This window comes from Prionailurus viverrinus, chromosome F2 (assembly GCF_022837055.1).
Source record: "Prionailurus viverrinus isolate Anna chromosome F2, UM_Priviv_1.0, whole genome shotgun sequence".
In the NCBI taxonomy this organism is placed as follows: domain Eukaryota; kingdom Metazoa; phylum Chordata; class Mammalia; order Carnivora; family Felidae; genus Prionailurus; species Prionailurus viverrinus.
In genome coordinates this window covers 75,895,604-75,917,227 of record NC_062578.1, presented here as the reverse complement: position 1 = coordinate 75,917,227, position 21,624 = coordinate 75,895,604, and the positions used below count along the sequence as shown (strand labels likewise).

The 21,624-nt window shown below is 50.0% G+C and overlaps 1 protein-coding gene across 1 annotated transcript in view; it reads left to right on the top strand.

The window, feature by feature from the left end:
• The first annotated feature begins 2,413 nt into the window (after window positions 1-2,413).
• The window catches only part of LOC125156220 (uncharacterized), a 433,033-nt gene continuing 413,822 nt past the window's right edge, over window positions 2,414-21,624 (top strand). Inside the window, exon 1 of the mRNA XM_047841975.1 lies at window positions 2,414-2,976. Coding sequence (XP_047697931.1) covers window positions 2,414-2,976 — 563 coding nt within the window. The remainder of the gene's footprint in view (window positions 2,977-21,624) is intronic.

The window sequence follows — 21,624 nt, the reverse complement described above, 5'->3', positions numbered from 1 at the left end:
TGTGAATTTGACTATGATATGCCTTGGTGATAGTGGGTTTTTGTTGAATTTAATGGGAGTTCTCTGTGCTTCCTGGATTTTGATGTCTGTGTCCTTCCCCAGGTTAGGAAAGTTTTCCACTATGATTTGCTCACTTAACCCTTCTACCCCTTTTTCTCTCTCTTCCTCTTCTGGGTCCCCTATGATTCTGATGTTGTTCCTTTTTAATGAGTCACTGATTTCTCTAATTCTTAGTACTGTTTTACCTTAGTCTCCCTCTTTTTTTCCTGCTACATTATTCTCCATAAGTTTGTCCTCTATATCATTGATTCACTGCTCTGCCTCATCCATCCTTGCCGCTGTGGCATCCATTTGAGATTGCAGCTCAGTTATAACATTTTTTTATTTCATTCTGACTAGTTTTTACTTCTTCTATCCTCTGCAGAAAAGGATTCTAATCTATTTTCAACCCCCAGGCTCATGACCTGAGCCTAAATTAAGAGTCAGACTCTCAACTGACTGAGACAACCAGGCACCCCTAAACAGTATTTTAAAGATGAGGTAACTAAGGGATTCTAATCTAAGGGTAAGTAAGGGATACTAATCTAAGTGTAACTAAGGGACTCTAATCTATTTTCAACCCACAGGCTCATGACCCAATCCTAAATTAAGAGTTGGACTCTCAGCTGACTGAGCCACCCAGCTGTCCCTAAACAATATTTTAAGGATGAGGTCACTAAGGTCCGGAGAGACTTTGTGAGGCTAGTAGAGGGCAGAGCTTCCAACAGGACCCAGGCTGTTTGCTTAGCTCCAAAGTGCAGATTCCACTCATGCCGCGAGGTTGGGCGTCCGTGAATCTAGAAAACACAGTTGTTTTCCTTGTGCGTCATTCCAAACAGCTGTCACAGCTCTGGACTCTTTACTTGGGTTTACCAATTTATTTCAAGAGTCCTTTGTTTTACTCTCTTCATTTGAGAGAGAGAGAAAGAATGTGTGTGTGTGTGTGTGTGTGTGTGTGTGTGTGTGTAACATTTGTATCCACCAACTGGACGTAAAAAAATGTTAACATTTTGTCGTATTTCTTCAGGTTTTTTACATAGCAAAACATTACAGAGAAAGTTAGAATCTACTTGGTTTTCCTTCTAAGGCCAGGACTAATGGCAGACCACGGACCTCACAGAGTTTAAGAATGAGAAAGGATGGGGGGAATCTGTTTGCAGATGAGGAACCCTGGAGAAGGAAGGGGGGTGAGTCGCCCACAGTGTGACAGGCAGGCAGGTTGGGGTGGGCTTGGCTCCTGCATCACACATTCAGAGTGTCCTTGATGTGCACTTGAGGTGTCAGGGGTGGGGGGACAGCAATTATTACCCACAGCCCGTGTTTCCCAAGTGCTTCCAGTCCCAAGATGGAGAGGCGTGAGCAACCCCAAGGAACCCAGCTAGTATTCTTAGTATTGTGATTAAAAATTCTGGTTCAGGGGCGCCTGGGTGGCGCAGTCAGTTAAGCGTCCGACTTCAGCCAGGTCCCGATCTCGCGGTCCGTGAGTTCGAGCCCCGCGTCAGGCTCTGGGCTGATGGCTCGGAGCCTGGAGCCTGTTTCCGATTCTGTGTCTCCCTCTCTCTCTGCCCCTCCCCCGTTCATGCTCTGTCTCTCTCTGTCCCAAAAATAAATAAATAAAAAAAAAAAAGTGGAAGAAGAAAAAAAAAATTCTGGTTCAGACATCTTGCTTATATCTGTGTTGATTAAGTCCCTGACTGTTGTTTCTTCCTGGTTTTTCTTTTGGGGTGAATTCCTTTGTTTCATCATTTTGAAGGAAGAAAAGAAATTAATAAGGTAAAAACATTAAAATTAAAAAATGAAAAACAACACACACACACAAATCAAATATATGATGCTAGATCCTAGGTGTGTTTTCGTCTGGTTGTTGAAAGGAGCTTGATAGATTAGAGAGAAAAGGGAAAGATAAGAAAGGAAAAAAAAGAAAAAAAAGGAAAATGTTTGAAAATGTGAAAAAAATTAATACAATGAAATAGAATAAAACGAAATGGTGGAAGTAAAATATAATTTGAAAAACTTGAAAAAAAGTAACAAATATAGTAGAAAAAAGTTAAAGAAAATTATTTTTAATAAAAGTTGAAAAATAAATTTTTTTCTCTTTCTGTATCCAAGAAAAAGAAAAGAAAAAGAAAAAAAATTGAATAGAAGGACCAGGGAACAGACTGAAATACGATTGAAATTACATTGGTTTCCCCTAGAAGTCAAACTATGAAGCACTTTGTAGTCTGGAAACTAAGCAGGCAGAGAGACTTGTGCTCCTGAAGAGCGAGGTTGGGCCAGTTGGGCGGGGCTTAGTGTAACAGCTCCGTTCTCCACTAGATGGCGCTGCTCAGCCGATGGGGGTGGATTGTGGTGGTGCTCGTGGGTGCTTATGCGCATGCGCGGGAGTGGAAAATGGCGTCACCCAGCTGCCCCGGTCACTAGTATCGGAACTCAGTCCTCCAGGGTAAGCAGTCGCACACCCGTCCTTTGTCTTCAGCTTTCGTCCACTCCCCGCTTTTACGCCATCCGTGACCAAGCTGTCAGGTTGCCAGGCGGCACCTCCCTCCTGAGTTTTATCTCAGAGGGGGCTGTGTTTCCTGGCCCCTCGCTTCTGAGGGACTGCGGCTTTGCCCCGCTCAGATTCTCTGCGGGAGGGTCTCACCAAGCACTGGCCGCGGGCCGGTCGCCCTCAGGAAGGTTCCGGGACCGGTTGCTGCCGACGCCCAGAGACTGCGGCCGGGTGCCAGCCCCGCGCCGGAAAAAGTTCCCGCGATCGTGTAGCGGCAGCGTCTCGGGGACGATGGAAAGTCACAACCCGCACCTGGCACCGGGCTTCACCCCCAGCGACCTTGTTCCAGCACCAGCGAATGTGGCCCTTCTCTGGGGTCTCCTGGGACCAGGTGGCTGTGCAGCCTCTACCAGATGTCCTCCCAGCAGAGGAACCGCCTCTGCCTCTGGGTGAGGACCCCGAAGACCTCTCTCTCGGCTCCCGGGGATTCGCCCTTCCCACCAGAGCACCGCCAGGTATCGAATGGAGGAGTTTCAGACTCTGCGCTCCCCCTGTTTGTAGAGTCTTAGTGGAACTTAAACCCTCTCCTTTTCCCTTTTTTAGTTCAGTCCCTGCGGCTGTTTCCACTTTTCCACTTTCTTTCCCGCTGCTTTGGGGGGGGGGCGGTGCTTTTCCCATATTCTACCCCCCCCCCCCATCTCCATCCTCTCTCCACTCGCAAAAACAGCTCCCCGCCCTCTGGAGCTTCTCTCTCACCCTGTGCCGTGTACCTGCTAGTTCTGTGGTTCAGGTTGTGCAGATTGTTGTGTTATTCCTCAAATCAGTTTTCTAGGTGTGCAGGATGGTTTAGTGTTGATCTGGCTGTATTTCATGGACGCAAGACACAAAAAACTTCCATGCTGTTCTGCCATCTTGGCCCCTCCTCCTCCTTATTATATTATTATGATTATTAGCAAATCACTTATTGGGTGTCTGTTGTATGCCAGGCACCACTCTGGTAGAGGTTTTACATGCTTTGGCTATAATTTTTTTTTTTAACATTATCTATTTTTTAAGATTTTATTTTTATTTTATTTTATTTTGTTTGAGGGAGAGAGAGCCCAAGTGAGGGCAAGCGGGGGAGGGCAGAGGAAGAGGAAGAGAGAGAATCCCAAGCAGCCTCCACGCTCAGAGCTCAGCACAGAGGCTGACACGGGGCTCGATCTCATGAATCGTGAGATCATGACCTGACCCTAAATTAAGAGTCAGACTCAACCGATTGAGCCACCCAGGTGTCCCTAAACAATATTTTACAGCTGAGGTAACTAAGGTCCGGAGAGACTTTGTGAGGCTCGTAGAGGGCAGAGCTTCCAACAGGACCCAGGCTGTTTGCTTAGCTCCAAAGTGCAGATTCCACCCATGCTACGAGGTTGGGCGTCCGTGAATGTAGAATACTGTGTTTTCCTTGTGCGTCATTCCAAACAGCTGTCACAGCTCTGGACTCTTTACTTGGATTTATCAATTTATTTCAAGAGTCCTTCATTTTATTCTCTTCAGTTGAGAGAGAGAGAGAGAGAATGTGTGTGTGTGTGTGTGTGTGTGTGTGTGTGTATGTGCATGTGTGACTGTAACATTTGAATCCACCAACTGGACGTAAAAAAATGTTAACGTTTTGTCGTATTTCTTCAGGTTTTTTACACAGCAAAACATTACAGAGAAAGTTAGAATCTACTCGGTTTTACTTCTAAGGCCAGGACTAATGGCAGACCACGGACCTCGCAGAGTTTAAGAATGAGAAAGGATGGAGAGGGGGGGTCTGTTTGCAGATGAGGAACCCTGGAGAAGGAAGGGGGGGTGAGTCGCCCACAGTGTGGCAGGCAGGCAGGTTGGGGTGGGCTTGGCTCCTGCATCACACATTCAGAGTGCCCTTGATGTGCACTTGAGGTGTCAGGGGTGGGGGGACAGCAATTATTACCCGCAGCCCGTGTTTCCCAAGTGCTTCCAGTCCCAGGATGCAGAGGCGTGAGGAGCCCCAAGGAACCCAGAAACGTCGGGTTCAGTCTCAGCACAGCACAGAAGTTATGCAACGAAGGAGGCATCCATCCAGCATCCGTGAGGGTGGAAAGGGAACTTAAGTCTCTGCTCTGGCATTTCCTGAAAGACGCCGGAGACGGGGCGTGCTCATAAGACACAGCGAACTTCCCGGGCTCTTCATCCCTCTCCCTGAGGCTCAGTTGCACGTGGTTACTCCCCACACCTGCGCCCCCACGCTTGGTCCTGCCCCGTGGGTCCCCCAGACCCCCCAGCCTGTAGCCTCAGCTCCGTTCTCCTCTCCGGATGAAGTTCTTTTTTGTCTGTTTAAGCAGCCTTGTTGAGATCGAGTTCACACACCGTGCGATGCATTCGTTTTAAGTGCATAACCCAGTGGCGTTTAGGAAATTCAGAGAGATGTGCGGCCACCACTGCAGCCAATTCCGGAACATTCTCTGCATCTCAGAAAGAAGCCCATACCCTGTAGCTCTCACTGCCCCCTCCCCCGCCCATCTTCCCGGCGCACTCCAGAGCCCCAGGCAACGAGGAGGCTACTTTCTGCCTCTGTGTGTCGGTCAGTGGCTGTAGATGTCCCTGCTCTGGGGTCAGGTCTTTTTAATGTTATCAACCATTTTTGCTGCTGCAGTCCTGTCCTCTTCACTCATCACTGGAGCCTGCACGGCAAGGGAGGCCTCTTCTCTCTCTGGAAGATGAAGTGCAGTGGGGGGCCAGGACGGGGGAGGGCTGCAATTTCCTATCTTTTCCCTTCTCCATTGTTATCCATGTAAACAACGACCTCCGATAGGACGTAAATTGAATTACTGCTCTAATAGAGGCATAATCGGCAGGCTTGGGAGAGAGATTACATCCTCAGGGGAGCACGGGGCAGAGTTTCACAGACAGGAGGGAACGGAGCTGAGTTGTGAAAGATAAATAAGGTGTCAACAGGTCAAGAGCTGGGAGGGAGCTTCCCGGAATGAGGGGGAGCGTGAGGGACGGAAGACCAAGGCTTCAGGTGGCAGGAATCGCGGGCTGTGTGTGAGAAGCGCTCGCTCCACGGGGCTGAGCAGCACGGGCTGCATGACGAGGCCGGAAAGCTAATGAGAGCCACTGTTTACGGGAGCGTTGTTCAGTTTTTATTTCATTATTGGCCCCTGAAGGAGAAAACTTAAATTTAAATATCATTTCTCCCTAATGAAAGAAATTAAGCAGTAAGGGACGCAATTTTGTTGAGTAAAAGCCCGAGCTTTGGAGGGCCACAGACTATTATTGTGATGTCGTAGACCTCCACCATGTTGGGGGCGACGCGGCCTGTTGAGAAAGGGGGGTGGGCTAAGGCGCGCTTCCTACACACTCCCGGGTCTCATTTAAGTTCTTAGATTAGCCCTGAGAGACGGCCACTGACTCACGGCCTCCGTTGTACGGTGGTGCGAACTACAGGTCGCCGCTGAGTGAATCCCCCATAGTGATTAGCAGAGCTGGGATTTGAACCCAGGCAGGGTGGTTCTGCAGCCCGAGTTCTAAGCCATGTGCCAGACTCCCTGGTGGGCCTGGGCTGGGCCATGTCAGGCCTTGACCCCTGTGTCAGGCCTGCTCTCCTCTGCCCCAGGCAGGCGGTTCTCTTCTCGCTGTTGACTGAGGATTCGGCTGGGCGTTCTGGGGCCTGGCCTTACCACGATGCTGAGTGAACCCCTGCCCCCCCCAACCCCCCAACCCCAACCAAGGCTCAGAAGGAAATCGTCAGGTGGCAGGAGGTTCTGGAAAGTGCATGGACTCTGAGGTCAGGCTGACCTAGCTTTGGTTTGGCTTTGCCACTTCCTAGCCTTGTCACCTCTGAACGTTTAACTTGTCTGGGCCTTAGTTTCTCTGTCATGAGGACCATCCTGAGTATGCAGTGTCTCATGGGGCTGCTTACGCACTGGTGGATTCTAAACAGGCTGGAGTTACTTATTCCCAGAGTGGCTCAGCTGATTATTTCTGCCCTCTCCTGCTGGCTGTGGGGACCATGCACAGCAGGTGGGTGGCTGAGCATGAGGCGGAACACGATAGTGTATTCAAGATGGGGCAGTGGGCTGAGGGTCCCCTGCGGCCACATGGGGGTCCCGATGGTCTGTGACTCTCCCCAGCACTGCTCCCCACCACACCTTTCCAACAGGAAAGCGAAACAACCAAAACAACAACCAAAAGGTGACAAGAAGTCTGTGTTCCAGCCTGGGGCAGCTGGTGACAACGGGGGTTCTAACAACGGAGACAGCACACATGTCTCCTCTGTCCCTTGCTCCTCCTGTCAGAGTCATTGGTCTCTGGGCAGCCACTGACCTCCTGAGATGCAGAAATCATGGCCGTTGCCAGAGCGTCACTACTCTGATGACCCAGCCCTGAGAGGAGGAAGAGGAGGGAGGAGAAGGAGGGAGGGAAAGGAAGGAGAAGGGGGAGGAGGAGGAGGAAGGCAGAAGAGGAGTAGGGGGAGGGGAGGAGGAAGAAGAAGAGGTGGAGAGAGAGGAGGGGGGAGGTGGGGAGGAGGGGGAAGAAAAAGAGGGGGAGGGAGAGGAGACGGAGGTGAGGAGGAGGAGGGGGAAGAAAAAGAGGGGGAGGAGGGAGAGGGAGGTGAGGAGGAGGAGGGGGAGGAGGAGGAGGAGGAGAAGGGGCAGGAGGAAGGCAGAAGAGGAGTAGGGGAGGGGAGGAGGAAGAAAAAGAGGTGGAGAGAGAGGAGGGGGAGGTGGGGAGGAGGAGGGGAAGAAAAAGAGGGGGAGGAGGAAGGAAGAAGAGGGAGGGGAGGGAGGAGAAGGGAGAGAAGGAGGAGGAGGAGGAAGGCAGAAGAGGAGTAGGGGGAGGGGAGGGGGAAGAAAAAGAGGGGGAGGAGGAAGAGAAAGGGGAGGGAGGAGAAGGAAGAGGGGGAAGGAGAGGAGGAGGAGTAGGGAGAGGGGGAGGGAGAGGAGGAGGAGTAGGGGGAGGGGAGGAGGAAGAAAAGGAGGTGGGGGGGGAGGAGGTGCAGGGGGAGGAGGAGGCAGGGGCTGCAGACAGGACCTGCACTCTGGCTGCCCTTTAGAGTTGCCCCTGGGGAGTTTTCAAAACCTGCCATGCCTTGGCCTCACCCCACACCGTTTCCACCAGAATCTTTGAGGGACTGGGCCTGGGCTAGCAGGATTTTGTAAAGATCTGCAGGTGATTGAAACCTGCAGCCGAGACGAGGCCTCCTGGTCAGAGCGCAGCCTTCGGCGGGAAACAAACCAGGGCCGTCTCTGCCCCTGATGCCCCTCTTCTTTCTGCTCCTGCCTCTCTCTTCCCCCTCGGCCTCCTTGGAAACCTCTTCCGTGCCCACTCGAGGAAGCAGGACTCCGTACACTGCGGTCCCCAGGCCGCATCTGGCCCGGGGCTTGTTTCTGTAAATCAAGTTTTATTGGAACAAGCAGACACATCCATTCACGGACTATCTGTGGCTACTTTGGGGCTGCAGCGGCCTATCTGGCACCGCATGGGAGAATGTCACCGGCCCCTGCTTTAAAGCGCTTGTGTTTCCCGGGGCTCCGTCCTGGGCCCCCTTTTCTTTTCACCCTTGTGCTCTCTCTGGGCAGTGACCTCATCCACTCCTGCGTCTCGATGACCGTCTTTGTGCACAAGGTTCTCACACCTCCGGGCGGCAGGAGTGTGTCTGGGGACATGAACCAAGCCCCCTCCCCATGTTTTCTTCTCCTCTCCCTCCCTCCCCTCCATCAGCAGCTCTCAGTGTCTCAGGGGATGGCCGATAGAGTGGAAGCACAGGAGGCAGAATTTCCGGAAGGACCTGGAAATTTCCAAAGCCAAGGCTTTGGAGTTTCACAAACCTGGGTCTGAAAGACTTGGGTCGTGAAAACGTATGGCATAAAGACCAGGTGTGTCAAGATGGAGGGAGAGCCAGGCTTTGCGAAGCTCGGGCCAGATAAGGGCTCTGTGAACTCAGCAAGGAGGGACAGGGAAGCAGGATGCTGATGTGCGTTCACGAGAACACCCTGCTCCACTCCCCTGCCCTGCACCAAGCCCTGGGACCAGAGGGTAGCGTGGCCCCAGACGGGGTGCAGAGAACCCGAGAGTGTGGGGAAGCTGTGTTGTCCATTCCCAAGGAGAGCTCTGGAATGCAGCAGGACCTGGTGTGTCCACCTCAGCAGGGTGTGGGAGCAGAGAGGAACTGGCTGAGGTGCATGGTCACACTGATGGCCTCCGACAGCCCACAATGTCCTCACGGACCCAACAAAGCTTGGAGAGCAGCCGCAGACTTCTCATCCCCATGGAACAGGGTTCCAGAAGGGCTTAGAACAAGACATGAGGGGACATGTGCAGACCAGAGACCACAGATCAGCAGGGTCAGGGGCTTAGAAATAATCCTATGGCTAGAGGAGAACCGAGGTTACATTTTGGCCACCCTGCAAAGTGCAAGCTGGTGGTAGGAAGCCAGCAGTTTCCAGAAGACTGGCGAAGCTGTATCTCTCGGGCATTGTGTTTCAGCGTGAGATTCATACTCACAGTGTTCATCTCCAGGACGGGCCTTTCCTGTGCATCAGATGCACGCAGGCAACCACGTTTATCTATGTTTCCACTTGGAAGCTTGCCAGACACACCAAACCCTGCCTGGCCAATGGGGAGCTGCCAGCCTCTTCCAGAACCTGCTTCTCCTCCTCTGCTATTCTCCCCAACTTGGGGAAGGGCACCCCGGCAGCCTCATCTCACTGAGGGGCACTAGATCACCTCCTCAGAGCCTCCTCTGTTCTCATCCTTTCCTTTGGCCCTGACCTCTGTCCACCACCTGCTCGTCCTTTTCCCCAGAATCCTGCTAAAGCATCTTCCCAAACTTCTCACTGTCTTTTGTCCCTCTTCTGACTCCTCAACAGACAGGTGATAACAATGGTAAAAATAATATAATTATTATTTTTTTAATGTTTATTTATTTATTTTGAGAGAGAGAGACAGAGTGTGAGTGGCACATGGCAGAGAGAGGGGGAGACACAGAATCCGAAGCAGGCTCCAGGCTCTGAGCTGTCAGCGTAGAGCCTGACATGGGGCTCGAACTGACAAGCCATGAGATTATGACCTGAGCTGAAGCCAGACGCTTAACCGACTGAGCCACCCAGGCACCCTGGACCAGGTCTATACATGACGCTCTTGTATCTAACAATTGCACGTGCAGTTGTACATACCTCTTGGATAACCCTCATTGATATCTACAATCACGTGGCAAACTCCTAGAATTACCTCATTTTATAGGCGAGAAAACTGGAGCCCGGTGACCTGCTGAAGTTACCAAAGGGTAAATGGTAAAGTTGAGATTTGAATCCAGGTGTGTCTGCACCAAACGCTCCCAAGACCCTCCAGAGCCTCAGCGTAAAGACAGTTTGTTCTCCTTGAGAGTGTCGTCCTCCTTACATGCTACCCGTGTCGTACAGGGAAGGGAGACACCTTGTACAAATACCCCAATTAACAAGAAGACGTGCCTCATTTGTCAGTGTTAAAGGTCTTTGAGCCACACGTTTACGGAGCTGAATGAGGGTGAAGAGATCGATAATGATTTCAGGTCTGATTGGTTCCTCTGTGCAGGTCTCTATCTCAGTTCTTCATTCCCCCAGATCTGGCCACAGAGCATAGCGCATTCTGCGTTAGAGCCCCATTTTGGTGGCGTGGGATTGTCAATACCCCACAAAATCACCTTGACGGGCCGGGCACTGACGTCAGGCACTTCACATGTGTCGTCAGCTGTCGGACAGGAAACTTCCTATCGCTCAGGGTCTGGACAAACTTGTACTGAACCTCGGAGCCAAATCCACAAACTGGAAATCTAAGGGTCTGTAAATTCCAGGGGTGGGGGCTTTGACGTCGTCCCCAGAGGTCCCTGAGTGTTGAGCCACCCCTACCACGTCAATTGTAATGTGCAGTTTATCCCCTACTGGCTTTACTTTAAGACACAAGCGAAGCATTTATGACTTTTGGAGGGATGAGGTAGGGGTGTGGTTTATGTTATGACAGTTCTCAAACTCTGGTGTGAATCTGGAGCTCCGTGAGAACTAACGTGATCATAGAACCTGGGCTCCATGAAGAAGGCTATGATTTGGACTTTTGAAATTTAACCAGATTCCCCAGTTGATTCTGATACTGAACAAACTCTGAGAACCTTGTATTATAGGAATGGAAACCTTTACAGGGGAGAATAGGCATTCTGAGTTCTTAAAATTCCCACTGGCCACTCCGTCACCATGGGGTTTTAGACCCACTGGGTTCTATGCTTTTCCCATTTCATGTTTTTTATTCTTTCCTGCTCTCCTCCATTTTAGAAAAAAAAAGAAAAAATTTCCAACTCCACATTTACTGCCAAGGGTTTTGTGGGCCGTTTTACAGATAGTGAAGCAGGACCTGAGAAGTTACATTCTATATGCAAGGTCAGCGAGCACTATACCCGAGTGTGGAATCTGGGTTTCTCTGACTCTAAAACATAGGAATTATCTGTTATAAAATAGCAGCCACGATGAGAGTTGAGAAAGCACACCTGAGGGGTGCCTGGGTGGCTCAGTCGGTTAAGCATCCAACTCTTAATTTCAGCTCAGGTCACGATCTCGCGATTTGTGGGTTTGAGCCCGACGTTGGGGCTTTGACAGTGAGAAGTCTGCTTGGGATTCTGTCTTTCACTCTCTCTCTGCCCCTCCCCGCTGTGTCTCCCTCAAGATAAATAAACTTAAAGGAAAAAAGCACACCTGGGCATTTTGAGTGCTAATGTGTGCTTTGGTCCTCACCCCAGGTGAGCAGACAAGGACTTACAGAGAATAGGGGGAGGCTCGTATTGAGACCTTACTCTACTTGGTAGTCTGGAGCTTTGAGCCTGCTTGACTGTCAGCCAGCTGGTGCAGACTTTGGAGAGTCATTGCCTTGCCCTGTGCTTCAGTCTCCACTCTTTTACAACTTCCTATTCACCCTCAATGTTGCTGTCAGCCCTATGCACCTGCTCTAAACTCCCTAAAGGAACAACCCATTTATCCCCAGGCTATCAGACCACTGCTGGCTTTAAGTCCTTCCTTGCCCACTCTGGACTCCATATTTGAACATATAAACCACTATCCCATCAGTACTCAGTTTCCTTGCCTCCTATTTGTTCCTTTCCCCCACAAGCAGCCCCACACAGGGCCAACACAGTCACCTGTCATCCTGGCCTGAGTGTATCCAGAGTGTGCACTCTCTCTCTTCTCTTATGCTCCTGCTCTACTGGCAGAGTGCTGTTTGCAAAGGTGTCTTCCTTGTGCTTCTTGTCTAGCTCTGGGTCCCCAGTTTCTTAAACCCAGTGCAGGGACTTCCTGCTGTCAGCTCGTGCCCGTCACCATGACTGCATGTTAACCAAGAGCTTTGAGTGTCACATCCCAGCATGTGCCCCTCGACCTCAGGATGTCTACTTTTGCCGGCCTTTTCTAAGGTACGCAGCCAACGGGTCCTTTCCTGCTCCCTCTGGCATACAGCCCTTCTAACATTTTGGAATTTGGAGTTTTAGTTTTTTCTCAGTTTTAGGATTAAAAAAACTCACACTATTGGGGTGCCCGGGTGGCTCAGTCAGTTAAGCATCAGACTCTTGATTTCAGCTCGGGTCATGATCTCACGTTTTGTGAGTTCGAGTCCCACATCAGGCTCTGTGCTGACAGTGCGGAGCCTGCTTGGAATTCTCTCTCCCTCTCTCTCTGTTCCTTCCCTGTTTGCGCTCTCTTTCTCTCAAAATAAATAAATAAACTTAAAAAAACCTCACATGACTAATGTGTCTCTACAGCATCCTGTCTGCTCTCATCCCAGCCTACCTCTCTAGCCCCATCTGCCCAGCTGCGGCTCCCACCGATGTTCTGTGGGTCAGACGCACCGGACTTCTTGATATTCCAAGAGAGCATCGTGCTTCCTCCCCCCACGGAGCCTCTGCGCGTGCTGTCCTCTCTGCCCGGAGTGCTCCTTCTCCCTCTCTTGCTCAGCTTCACCCCTGCTGTGTCTCATGTCTCAGCTTTGTTGTGCTTCTTCACAGAAACCTTCCCTGACCTTGCTGCCTGGATCAGGTGCTCCGACTGTTCACCCTCATGGGGCCTTCTTCATGGAACTTATCAGAGATGTCGTGTTGCTGTCATCTGTCATTGTTCCTTCCTGCGTGCCTCCCCATTTGGGGATAGACCATGTTGCTCCCGGCTCTAACCCACTTTCTACCAGTCTGTTGTCCGTAGTAAGTACTCGACAAGTATTTGTTGAAAGAAAGAAAAAAAAAGAGGAAAGAAAGAGAGAAAGTGAGAAAGGAAGAAAGCAAGGCTTGGGAAGTGGCTCACCAATGTCACAGTTAGTAACGAGTTGAACCGAACATGCACCTGGGTCCTCAGCATCCAGAACTCTCTTGTTCTTTCCTCTCCATCACAGCTGCCTCCCGTGTCCCAGCTCTTTGGGTGTCTGGCCCAGGCTGGGTCTGGCCTTTCTTCAGGACCTGCTTCCTCCACTGTGGCTTCTTCAGGTGGCCTGGGGGAACTTTACTGGTCCCATTGAGACGTTGCCTCCTCCTTTTTATGTCTTTACTGCAGATGACACTTGGTTTCACGATTTTGATCAAGGAATTAATTGTATTTGTTCCCCCAGGCAGTTTTTAAGAAAAGGATGTGACTTTCTGAACATAAAATAAACGATAGGGAAGTAAACTGAAGCTCGTGCCCAGGGCAGTGGTTTTCCTGCTCCACCCCAGTCCAGGTAGAATGGCATTTCTTTTTTTAAAAATTTTCTTTAATGTTTATTTCATTCTTTGAGACAGAGAGAAACAGAGCATGAGCGGGGGAGGGGCAGAGAGAGAGGGAGACACAGAATCCGAAGCAGGCTGCAGGCTCTGAGCTGTCAGCACAGTCCGATGTGGGGCCCGAACCCACGAACCGCGAGATCACGACCTGAGTCGAAGTCGGGTGCTCAACCGACTGAGCCACCCGGGTGCCCCGGGTAAAATGGTATTTCTGTTCATTCCTAACTCCACTGGCTTTTGGAGCTTAGGTTTCTCAATTACTTGTGTTATTATTGAATATGTCAGCAGTGATTTGAGGCCGCTATTCTCTGCCAGAACACAGCCATCTACTCATTCACCGATTCATTTGGCCACGTGCACAGTGATAAAACAGTCTGGATTGGGCAGCGACCCCCTCCACCCCCGCTTTTCACCCCTCAGCTTCACCGAGGTGAGGTGTTCTACAAAAACCTTTGGATTTTTCCAACTCTGGGTCTACCAGAGCACTGTAACCTTGGGTAGGTGACAGAACGCTTTGACCCTCAGTGTTTTCATCTGAAAAGTAGGTTAATAATGTCTGCCTCTTGGAGTAGTTGTGATGGCTGCATGGATACTATGAATATTTGTACTGCCCCTCCCCCCATTCACATCTTGAAATCCTGACTCCTAATATGATGATATTTGGAGGTGGAGCCGTGGGAGGTGATTAGGTCATGAGGGCAAATTCCTCATGATGAAATCAGAGTCCTTATAAAACAGACCCCAGAAAGCTCCCTGGCCTCTTCCTCCACATGATGACACAGTGAGAAGACGGCCATCTCTGAAGCAGGAAGCAGACCTCACCAGACCCACCCCTCCATGACTGTGAGAAACAAATTGTTGTTTGTAAGCCACCCACTTGATGATACTTTATTATAGCAGCCCAAGCTGACTGAGACAGATAGCAAAGGTATGGAGTGCTTGCCCCAATGCCTGGCCCAAATGATGAGTTTAATGCATTTCCTCTATGTTATTGTCAAGGAAGCTGCATGTGCTATGTCACAGTGGTGTTGGGGGAGGTCATTGAAAGGGTATGAATGCCAGTTGACCCCTGAGCTGGACCCGGGTGATCAAAGACCCCTCACTCCCTTTCCCTGTCCTTGGAATGTACATTCTGCTTGCCTTCCCACTCCCGAAAGCTGTCCCAAGGACCCAGCCTTGAGACAGTGATGTGATGCCGAGACCATCTAGATGATAATCCTGACTGAACCCTGATAAATGTAAGACTTGGTGGGCAGCTGTAGAGATCTTCTTGCCTGTTGGTGCCCAAGACAAGCCCCGTGGGTAGGTTCCCTTGCTTATCCAGCCTGCCACCTACCGATCCGGAGTGGCCCTCCTCTTTCTTCATCTCTCCCTGCCCTCTGTGTATAGGGGTCCGGAATCTGATCACACCCGGGAAACTCTGGAGGAGGTTGGCAACTCACCAGCTTTTTGTCACTCACCAGCTGGGGGACCTTGGGCATTTATCCCATATGCACTTCAATTTTCTCATCTGTGTGATGCACTGAATAATCCCTGTTTTTCCTCATTCAATAAGTTAGTATGAGATGATGGAATCAGGAAACAGTTGTGAAATGGCTTTGAAACGTGGGTTCCAGAAGCAACTGCCTCATTTTGGCAGTAATGTTTGGTAGTTTCCACAGATATCTGATCCCTTTGGCTAATTACACAAAAGTGTTTTCCAAAGCCCTTTTGAATGACATCCCCGAGGCAATAAAATTATACATTCTATTGTAATTCAACTCAAGGAACTTTTACTGATTGCATGTTGGTCACAGACACAGTTGTGGGCTTTGGATTCCTTAAAACGAAAATCAATAAATGGTTCATGGAGCATTAAGTAGGGATTAGATGTGGAGAAATCACATTTCAACTTCATAGGGGACTTGAAAGTGTCCCCATTATGCCCTACTGAGCTGCAGTTGGAGAACATCACCCATCACTTGAACTCTAGAAGGTCTTGGGGGTGGCCCTGCTTTAGTGTGATCATTTGCTTATGGGACATTAACTTCTCCCCGCTTCACGTTGCTGCCTTCACATCGAGGATAATGCTCTCACCTTCAGCTGGTTCATCACTGCCTCCTAACACATAAGGAAGCCCTCGGGTTATTTCTGAGAGGCCCCAAAGTTCTCAGGGACAGTTCTCGCACGTTATTATGTTCTGGTGCTGGCTGATATGAGCCCATTGGTCTCCACTGGCAGAGCCTTCTGGGCAAATATGCAGGCTTCTGCCATATTCTGGTGCTTTTCAGATGGCTGTATGGCAGCATGGCTCTCCCAAAGCCTGTGGGCTTTATTCCGGCCAGGCTGGCTCTGTCAGGCATTGGCCACGAGCTGGTGGGACAGTGGCCAGCCAGGCTGCTCCTTTCTGGATACCACCCTATTTAATGCTCCTCTTTCCACAATGCTGTGATTCCTGTTCTACAGATAAGAGAGAACTAAGGCCCAGATTGGTTAGGTGATTCCTCCCTTAGGAGCCCAGCTGGGGTTCCAGCCCAAGAACCTCAAGTCTAGGCTCCTGGCTTATCTTGTGTCACACCCAGTAGTCTAGCCAAATAAATTCACCCTTTTAGTCGTCTCAATGCAGCGAGCTCATGTTTGTGTGGAACACTCCAGAGTGGCTGCCTCAGGGGGTGGGCTCGTGTAACCTGGGTCTGTATTGTTACCCCTGTCTCCAGGTGTGCCTTCAGAGCTCGGATGATCCAGTCCTCTTGGCTCTTTCCAGGTTGGAAGCCACGGAGGATGTGGTCTGGCTTGATTCCACTTTTATTAAAACCCGAAGACTAGAGCTTGTTCCTGACAGTCCTGCATCTGAGGCAGAGAAAGCCTCAGTTGGCTCTAAGTTTACAACAGAAATGTCAGAGCAGATTCTGGGCTTGTGCTGTGATACCCTGTCTCCAAGGGAAGGTTAAATTGATATAAAGTTAGAGCTTTTCAGGGCGGAGCTCTCTGTACAAGACCAAGGGAGCATTTAAAACTTGCCTTTGAAAGAGAACCTCCAGGCTCGGTGGAATCCATTTTTGTTTGTCTATTAATTAATTTATTCATTAATTCTTTCAACAAATATTTACGGGGTCCCTGCACTTGCTATGTTAGGGAGACAAAGATGAATTAGGCATTGCTGTTGTCCTCTTCTTGGCTCTCGTTTCTGGATCATTCTGTTTCTAAAATGATCTCCGAAGGGCCTTAGCGTAGGTACCTCTCTCTGCCTCTGAGAAGCGTAGTCATAGGTCAGAGGTTACCCGGAGAGCAAGTGACACAACTAGGGTCTGGATCCAGATCATTTCCATGGCAAGTCCAAGATCTTACCCCGTCACCTCTGAGTGATTTCCTGTTGAGCATGTGCACTGGCTCGGCAGGCGCAAGTGTGCCCCTGCGTGGGGAGGAGCAGGAGAAGGTCCACCCCTGTGAGAGAGCTCATGGGGCTCCTCTCGGGAGGTCCCAGGTGGGTCAGAGAGAGCATCGTGTGGGCGCCAGCTGGAGCACACTTGGCACTGTGGCAGACCGGTGGAGGGCTGACCACCCAGCTGAGCTTTGAAGGGGGAGAAGGTGGGCCAAGGTGGGTGAGGCAGACCTCACACACCCAGGTGTGGAAATCTGAGAAAACTGACCACGGAGTACCTGGGTCAGACCGAACAAAGCCCCCATGGTGGGGGGACAGGCCGGGGTCGTAAGGGGCCCATGTGCCCCCGCAGGGAATTTGAGCTTTACCCTGCACGAGTAGAAGACACCTAATGGTGCTCAGGGTGCAGTGTGAAGGCAGGGGCAAGTATGTCACCACTTGAAGAGGTCCTTTGGGGTGAACTTTATGGGCTGAGTAGGGTTTAGGATGATAGACCATGGGCTGGGAAGGGGGTTTGGGGCAGAACATTGTATGTAGTGGTATCATCATGTGCACAACATAAGGGAAATAAGCTAATGGACAGCTTCTGTTACATTTATAGTTTTCTTCTTCTTCTGAGTGGGTACTCCTCAATTAAGCCACACTTGATTAATTGAAGTCCAGTAGTAATCAATGCAAGTTCATGTTTATCAGGACCTAAATTGTGTGGAAATGCTAAAAAGCCATGTTCTCCAAGGCTCTCCCTTGGAGCATTGGTTCTATAGGATGTTAATGGGTGTCGCGTCCTGAAGGGCTGGCTCCTCGTCAAGGATATTTGGGGAAATGTTGGGGTGTAAATACACAGCCACTTGGTGGTGAAGCCTGTGCTCTGAATCACTGCACCAAATAGGTGTGAAGAGGTCAGAGGAAGTCTTTGCTAGATGGGAGGCCCTGCCCCCAAGTCCATGCTTCCTCACCCCTACCACAGGCAGAGGTAACTATGCTTTGTGTCCCCACTAGGCCTGTAGACTTTGACACCATGGCACCAGAGCCTTTGCAAAACATGCATTTTCTCCAGTTCTGGATTGGCAATTTCTAGCAGGCCTATGGTCTGGCCTATAGTCATCTCTGATCCTTCAGTGCATAGCCGGTTGCCTTGCTGTGACTTGGCCTGTCTCTGATCCTTTCCAAGGCCGGGTATGTCTGGCCATAGCACAGTCCTAGGCCCTACCAACTTTCCATTCACCGAGACCCCTCAAACACTCTATGGCCCTTATCAGTGACCCTTCTACCTTGGGACCATCCCCACAGCTGGACCAGTTTCTCCTGGTCTGGTCCTGCCGGATCCCTGTTCTCTCTTAACTTTCCCTGGACATAGGCTCCAGCCCACTTTGGTTATGTAGTGTATGACCAAAGCTGAGGTCAGAAGGATGCCCTTGGGATGCAGAGGGAAGGGAACCCAATCCTTTGCCTGCTGGCCAGAGTCCTCTGTGAAGCGCAAAAGAAAGGGCATGTGGGCGAGATACTGGGTTGATCATGTTTCCCTAAAATAGCTGCTCTAATAGCATTGTGCTGTGATTATTGAAAGCTTGAGTTAGCAATTGATTTCAGGCTGAGAGATCAATGTGAAAAAGAGATTGCAATGCAGGATTACGAAGAAGCCATCCGTGACCCCCACACTTATGAAGCGGCCACGTCTACCTCTCCCGCAGTTCAGTCACCTTATTGTAATTGTATGTCTGCTGCTCTGGGCCCCTGTGAACTTCTGGAGGTTGGGGGCCCTGCGGGGCTCATCTTGAACAGCAGCTGGCTTACGGCAGGTGTTTGATTTTTGATGTTCACAGCGTACCCTACTCTATGATGAAGAAACAGAGCCATGGCACCGTTCTATTACTTGGCCACAAAATTAGAAAGCAGAAGAATGGGCGTTTGAGCCTGTCAGTCTCATGACCGACAGGACTCTTTAAGTCCAAGTCTGGAAGAGGTAAAAGGGTCCATGTATGCACATGAGACTTCAGCTCTGTCCACGTGTTACCAGTCAGCTCCACGGGTGGCTTTGCTCCAGTGTCCGGGCAGTTCTGGTGCCCTCTGGTCCTAGAGGCATTCTCTGTTCTGGCCTGGATGCTCTTGTCACCACTACCCAGCACCAGCTTTGAATAAAGTCCTCACACAATCTGCCCAAATCCTCATATATCTCCATTCCTTTGACTATGGGCTTTCTTTGCACAGTCCGTGCAACAACCAAGCTGTTACTGTTTTCTGAGCATTACCAGGTCTAAGGTTGCATAGGAAACACCATGAAAGCATGGATGTGGGGCAGGTGGCCTGCTTTATTCACAAGCCTGGTCACTTGCTTTTGTAGGCAAGGCGGTAAAATTTAAACTCAAACTTGGGGAGATCAATATTTTCTGAGGGTTTTGACCATGAGACTGTTCATAAAGAGTAGACACAGAGTTCCAATGTTGCCTGTTTCTCATGAGCTTCTGGGATTTGGCTATTTTGACTCTTCTAACTACCGCATAAATGATACATGGAGAAAGGGGATGAATCTAAGTGGCCACCCAGAAAGGAACCCAGACCTGAATCCTTTACGCATTGCCGCTAAATCTCTTGGATTCTGTTTCTTCATTTCGTAGAAGTTGGGCTCAATGGATACATCCTTTCCCACAGTTGTCCTTGAAAATACTCACCCTTGGGGCGCCTGGGTGGCTCAGTCAGTTGAGCCTCCAACTTCGGCTCAGGTCACGATCTTGCGGTCCATGAGTTCGAACCCCGCGTCGGGCTCTGGGCTGATGGCTCGGAGCCTGGAGCCTGCTTCCGATTCTGTGTCTCCCTCTCTCTCTGCCCCTCCCCCGTTCATGCTCTGTCTCTCTCTGTCTCAAAAACTAAATAAACGTTAAAAAAATTAAAAAAGAAAAAGAAAATAACTCACCCTTGTTTGATGGGAACGGTTTCTCTCACTCACACCACAATATGGCTACAGGTGGATAAGCCATGCTTGTGCAATTTAGCCAACAGATTTAGTGTCCTGTGTGTGTAAATGGATTCAATCGCCACAATCCTGCGAGGCAGGTGCTATTATTTTCTCCATTTTACTTCTGAGTAAATAGAGACCCAGAGGTTAAACAACCTGCCTGAGGTCCTAAAGCAAGAAAAGATGTGAAGCCTGGAAATGAACCAAATGTGAAGCATTCTGCAGCATGAGATAACACCCTCTGTTCATGCTTTCTCCATTTTTGATGGCCCTAGGGGTGGCATCCACCCCAAGTGACCATTCAGAGTTCTTGCCTTGGGTTTGGATTGGATTTAAGCAATAGTTGGTTTTCTTCAACCTCTACCCCCATCATTCTACTTTAAATTTTTCTTAAATGTTTATTTATTTTTTTTGTGGGGGGATAGGGGTTGGGGGGGGGGGGGGATAAAAGATCCGAAGTCGGCCCTGCAATGATGGCAGAGAGCCTGCCTGTGGGGCTTGAACTCACAACCCGTGAGATCATGACCTGAGCCGAAGCAGGACGCTCAACCGACTGAGCCACCCAGGCACCCACCCCATCATTCCTCTTTGACATTTCTTCCCCAATAGTTCCTCGACTCCACCAGGACATCTAGTCCATCAATCATATCAGTCTCATTAAGCTTCTCATGTGAAGGTTGGTTGGGAAAGAATAGGATCCTGGATTTGGAAAAGGGACGTACTGCAATCCAAGTGAACCTGATTTATCCTTGCCATTAGAAGTCGCTTGATCTCCGGTGTCTGAAGAGATTAGCATGCTTTGCTCGAAAATTCCGTGATGGCCTCCTCTGGGGCAGATGCCACTTCTCCTCCAAAACCCAAAACAGCCAATTCCTGTTGTTGCTAGACACAAAATAAGGTTAAATTGTGCTCCATGGACAAGTGAACACTGTGGGCCAGGATGAAATAACTTACCCACAAAGCGAATTCTAAGATATTGCTAATATATATTAGAAATCTGAGTGCCATGTGTGGGAGTGGATTCTCAGGAGGTGAGACCAAGGAAAACAGATTATGACGCCGTAGCAGGCTGAATTCATTGACATGGTGCACTTGCTAAGGCTGAGGATTTAACGGGTTACCTCATGGAGCCGGAGACGGTTCTGACAGCTGGAGGAGTGAGTGGAACTTAGATTTACTCGTGGACTATATTTAATGAGGTTGGCATGGAAGCATTTCCCTGGCATGATGCGGAGGAGATGATCTGAAAGATCGGAGAGAAAGAGGTGTTGGAGTAGAGGTGCCACGTATGACGGGCACACTCACCTCCAGCTACGTTGCACAACAGTTGTGGCACCAAGACACTCTCTTAAGTAAGGTGTTGAGAAGCGTGCTAGTGAGGGAAGCGTCTGCATCCTCGCAGAGCTCTGATTTCTCTTCTTAGTAGGCCAGGTGTGGCAAGAGGGAACACCTGTCGAGATGGGCTCTTTGATTTCATTAGGGATGACAGGAACCGGGTGGAGCGGAGGGCAAGGGGCAGCGCTTCATTGTCAAAGACAAGACGGGTGTATTCACCAGAAAGGGCTGCAGGGGTATGTTGGTGATCAGGGAGCTGTGGCCTGCAGGTGCCTTTGGCTGTGGTCACCTGATCGTAGTGTTCCTAGGAATCTCGGAATGAAAGAGATGCATAGGATGGGAGAGGACTGCAGGATCTGCATAAAAGAAAAGAACAACCCTATATCTAATAGTCAATACCCTAACTTGAGTTGCGATCCCTTGGATGAGGTCCCTACTTACCAAGATTATAAACGAGATACAGACTCCATCCATGGGGGGAGTTTCAGAGCTTAATATCGCCATCAAAGTCTTGAAAGGCACACAGGTGACGAGATCTGTCACTGCCTCATTTAACTCGCCAGGGTGACCTCTACCAGAGTCAGATGGTTATTGGAGAATGACTGAACTAGCATAAGCTTGGGCAGGTTGGGATCTAATGGCGGTTGCTCGTGCAGATGTCGTGTCTATACTGGAGGAAA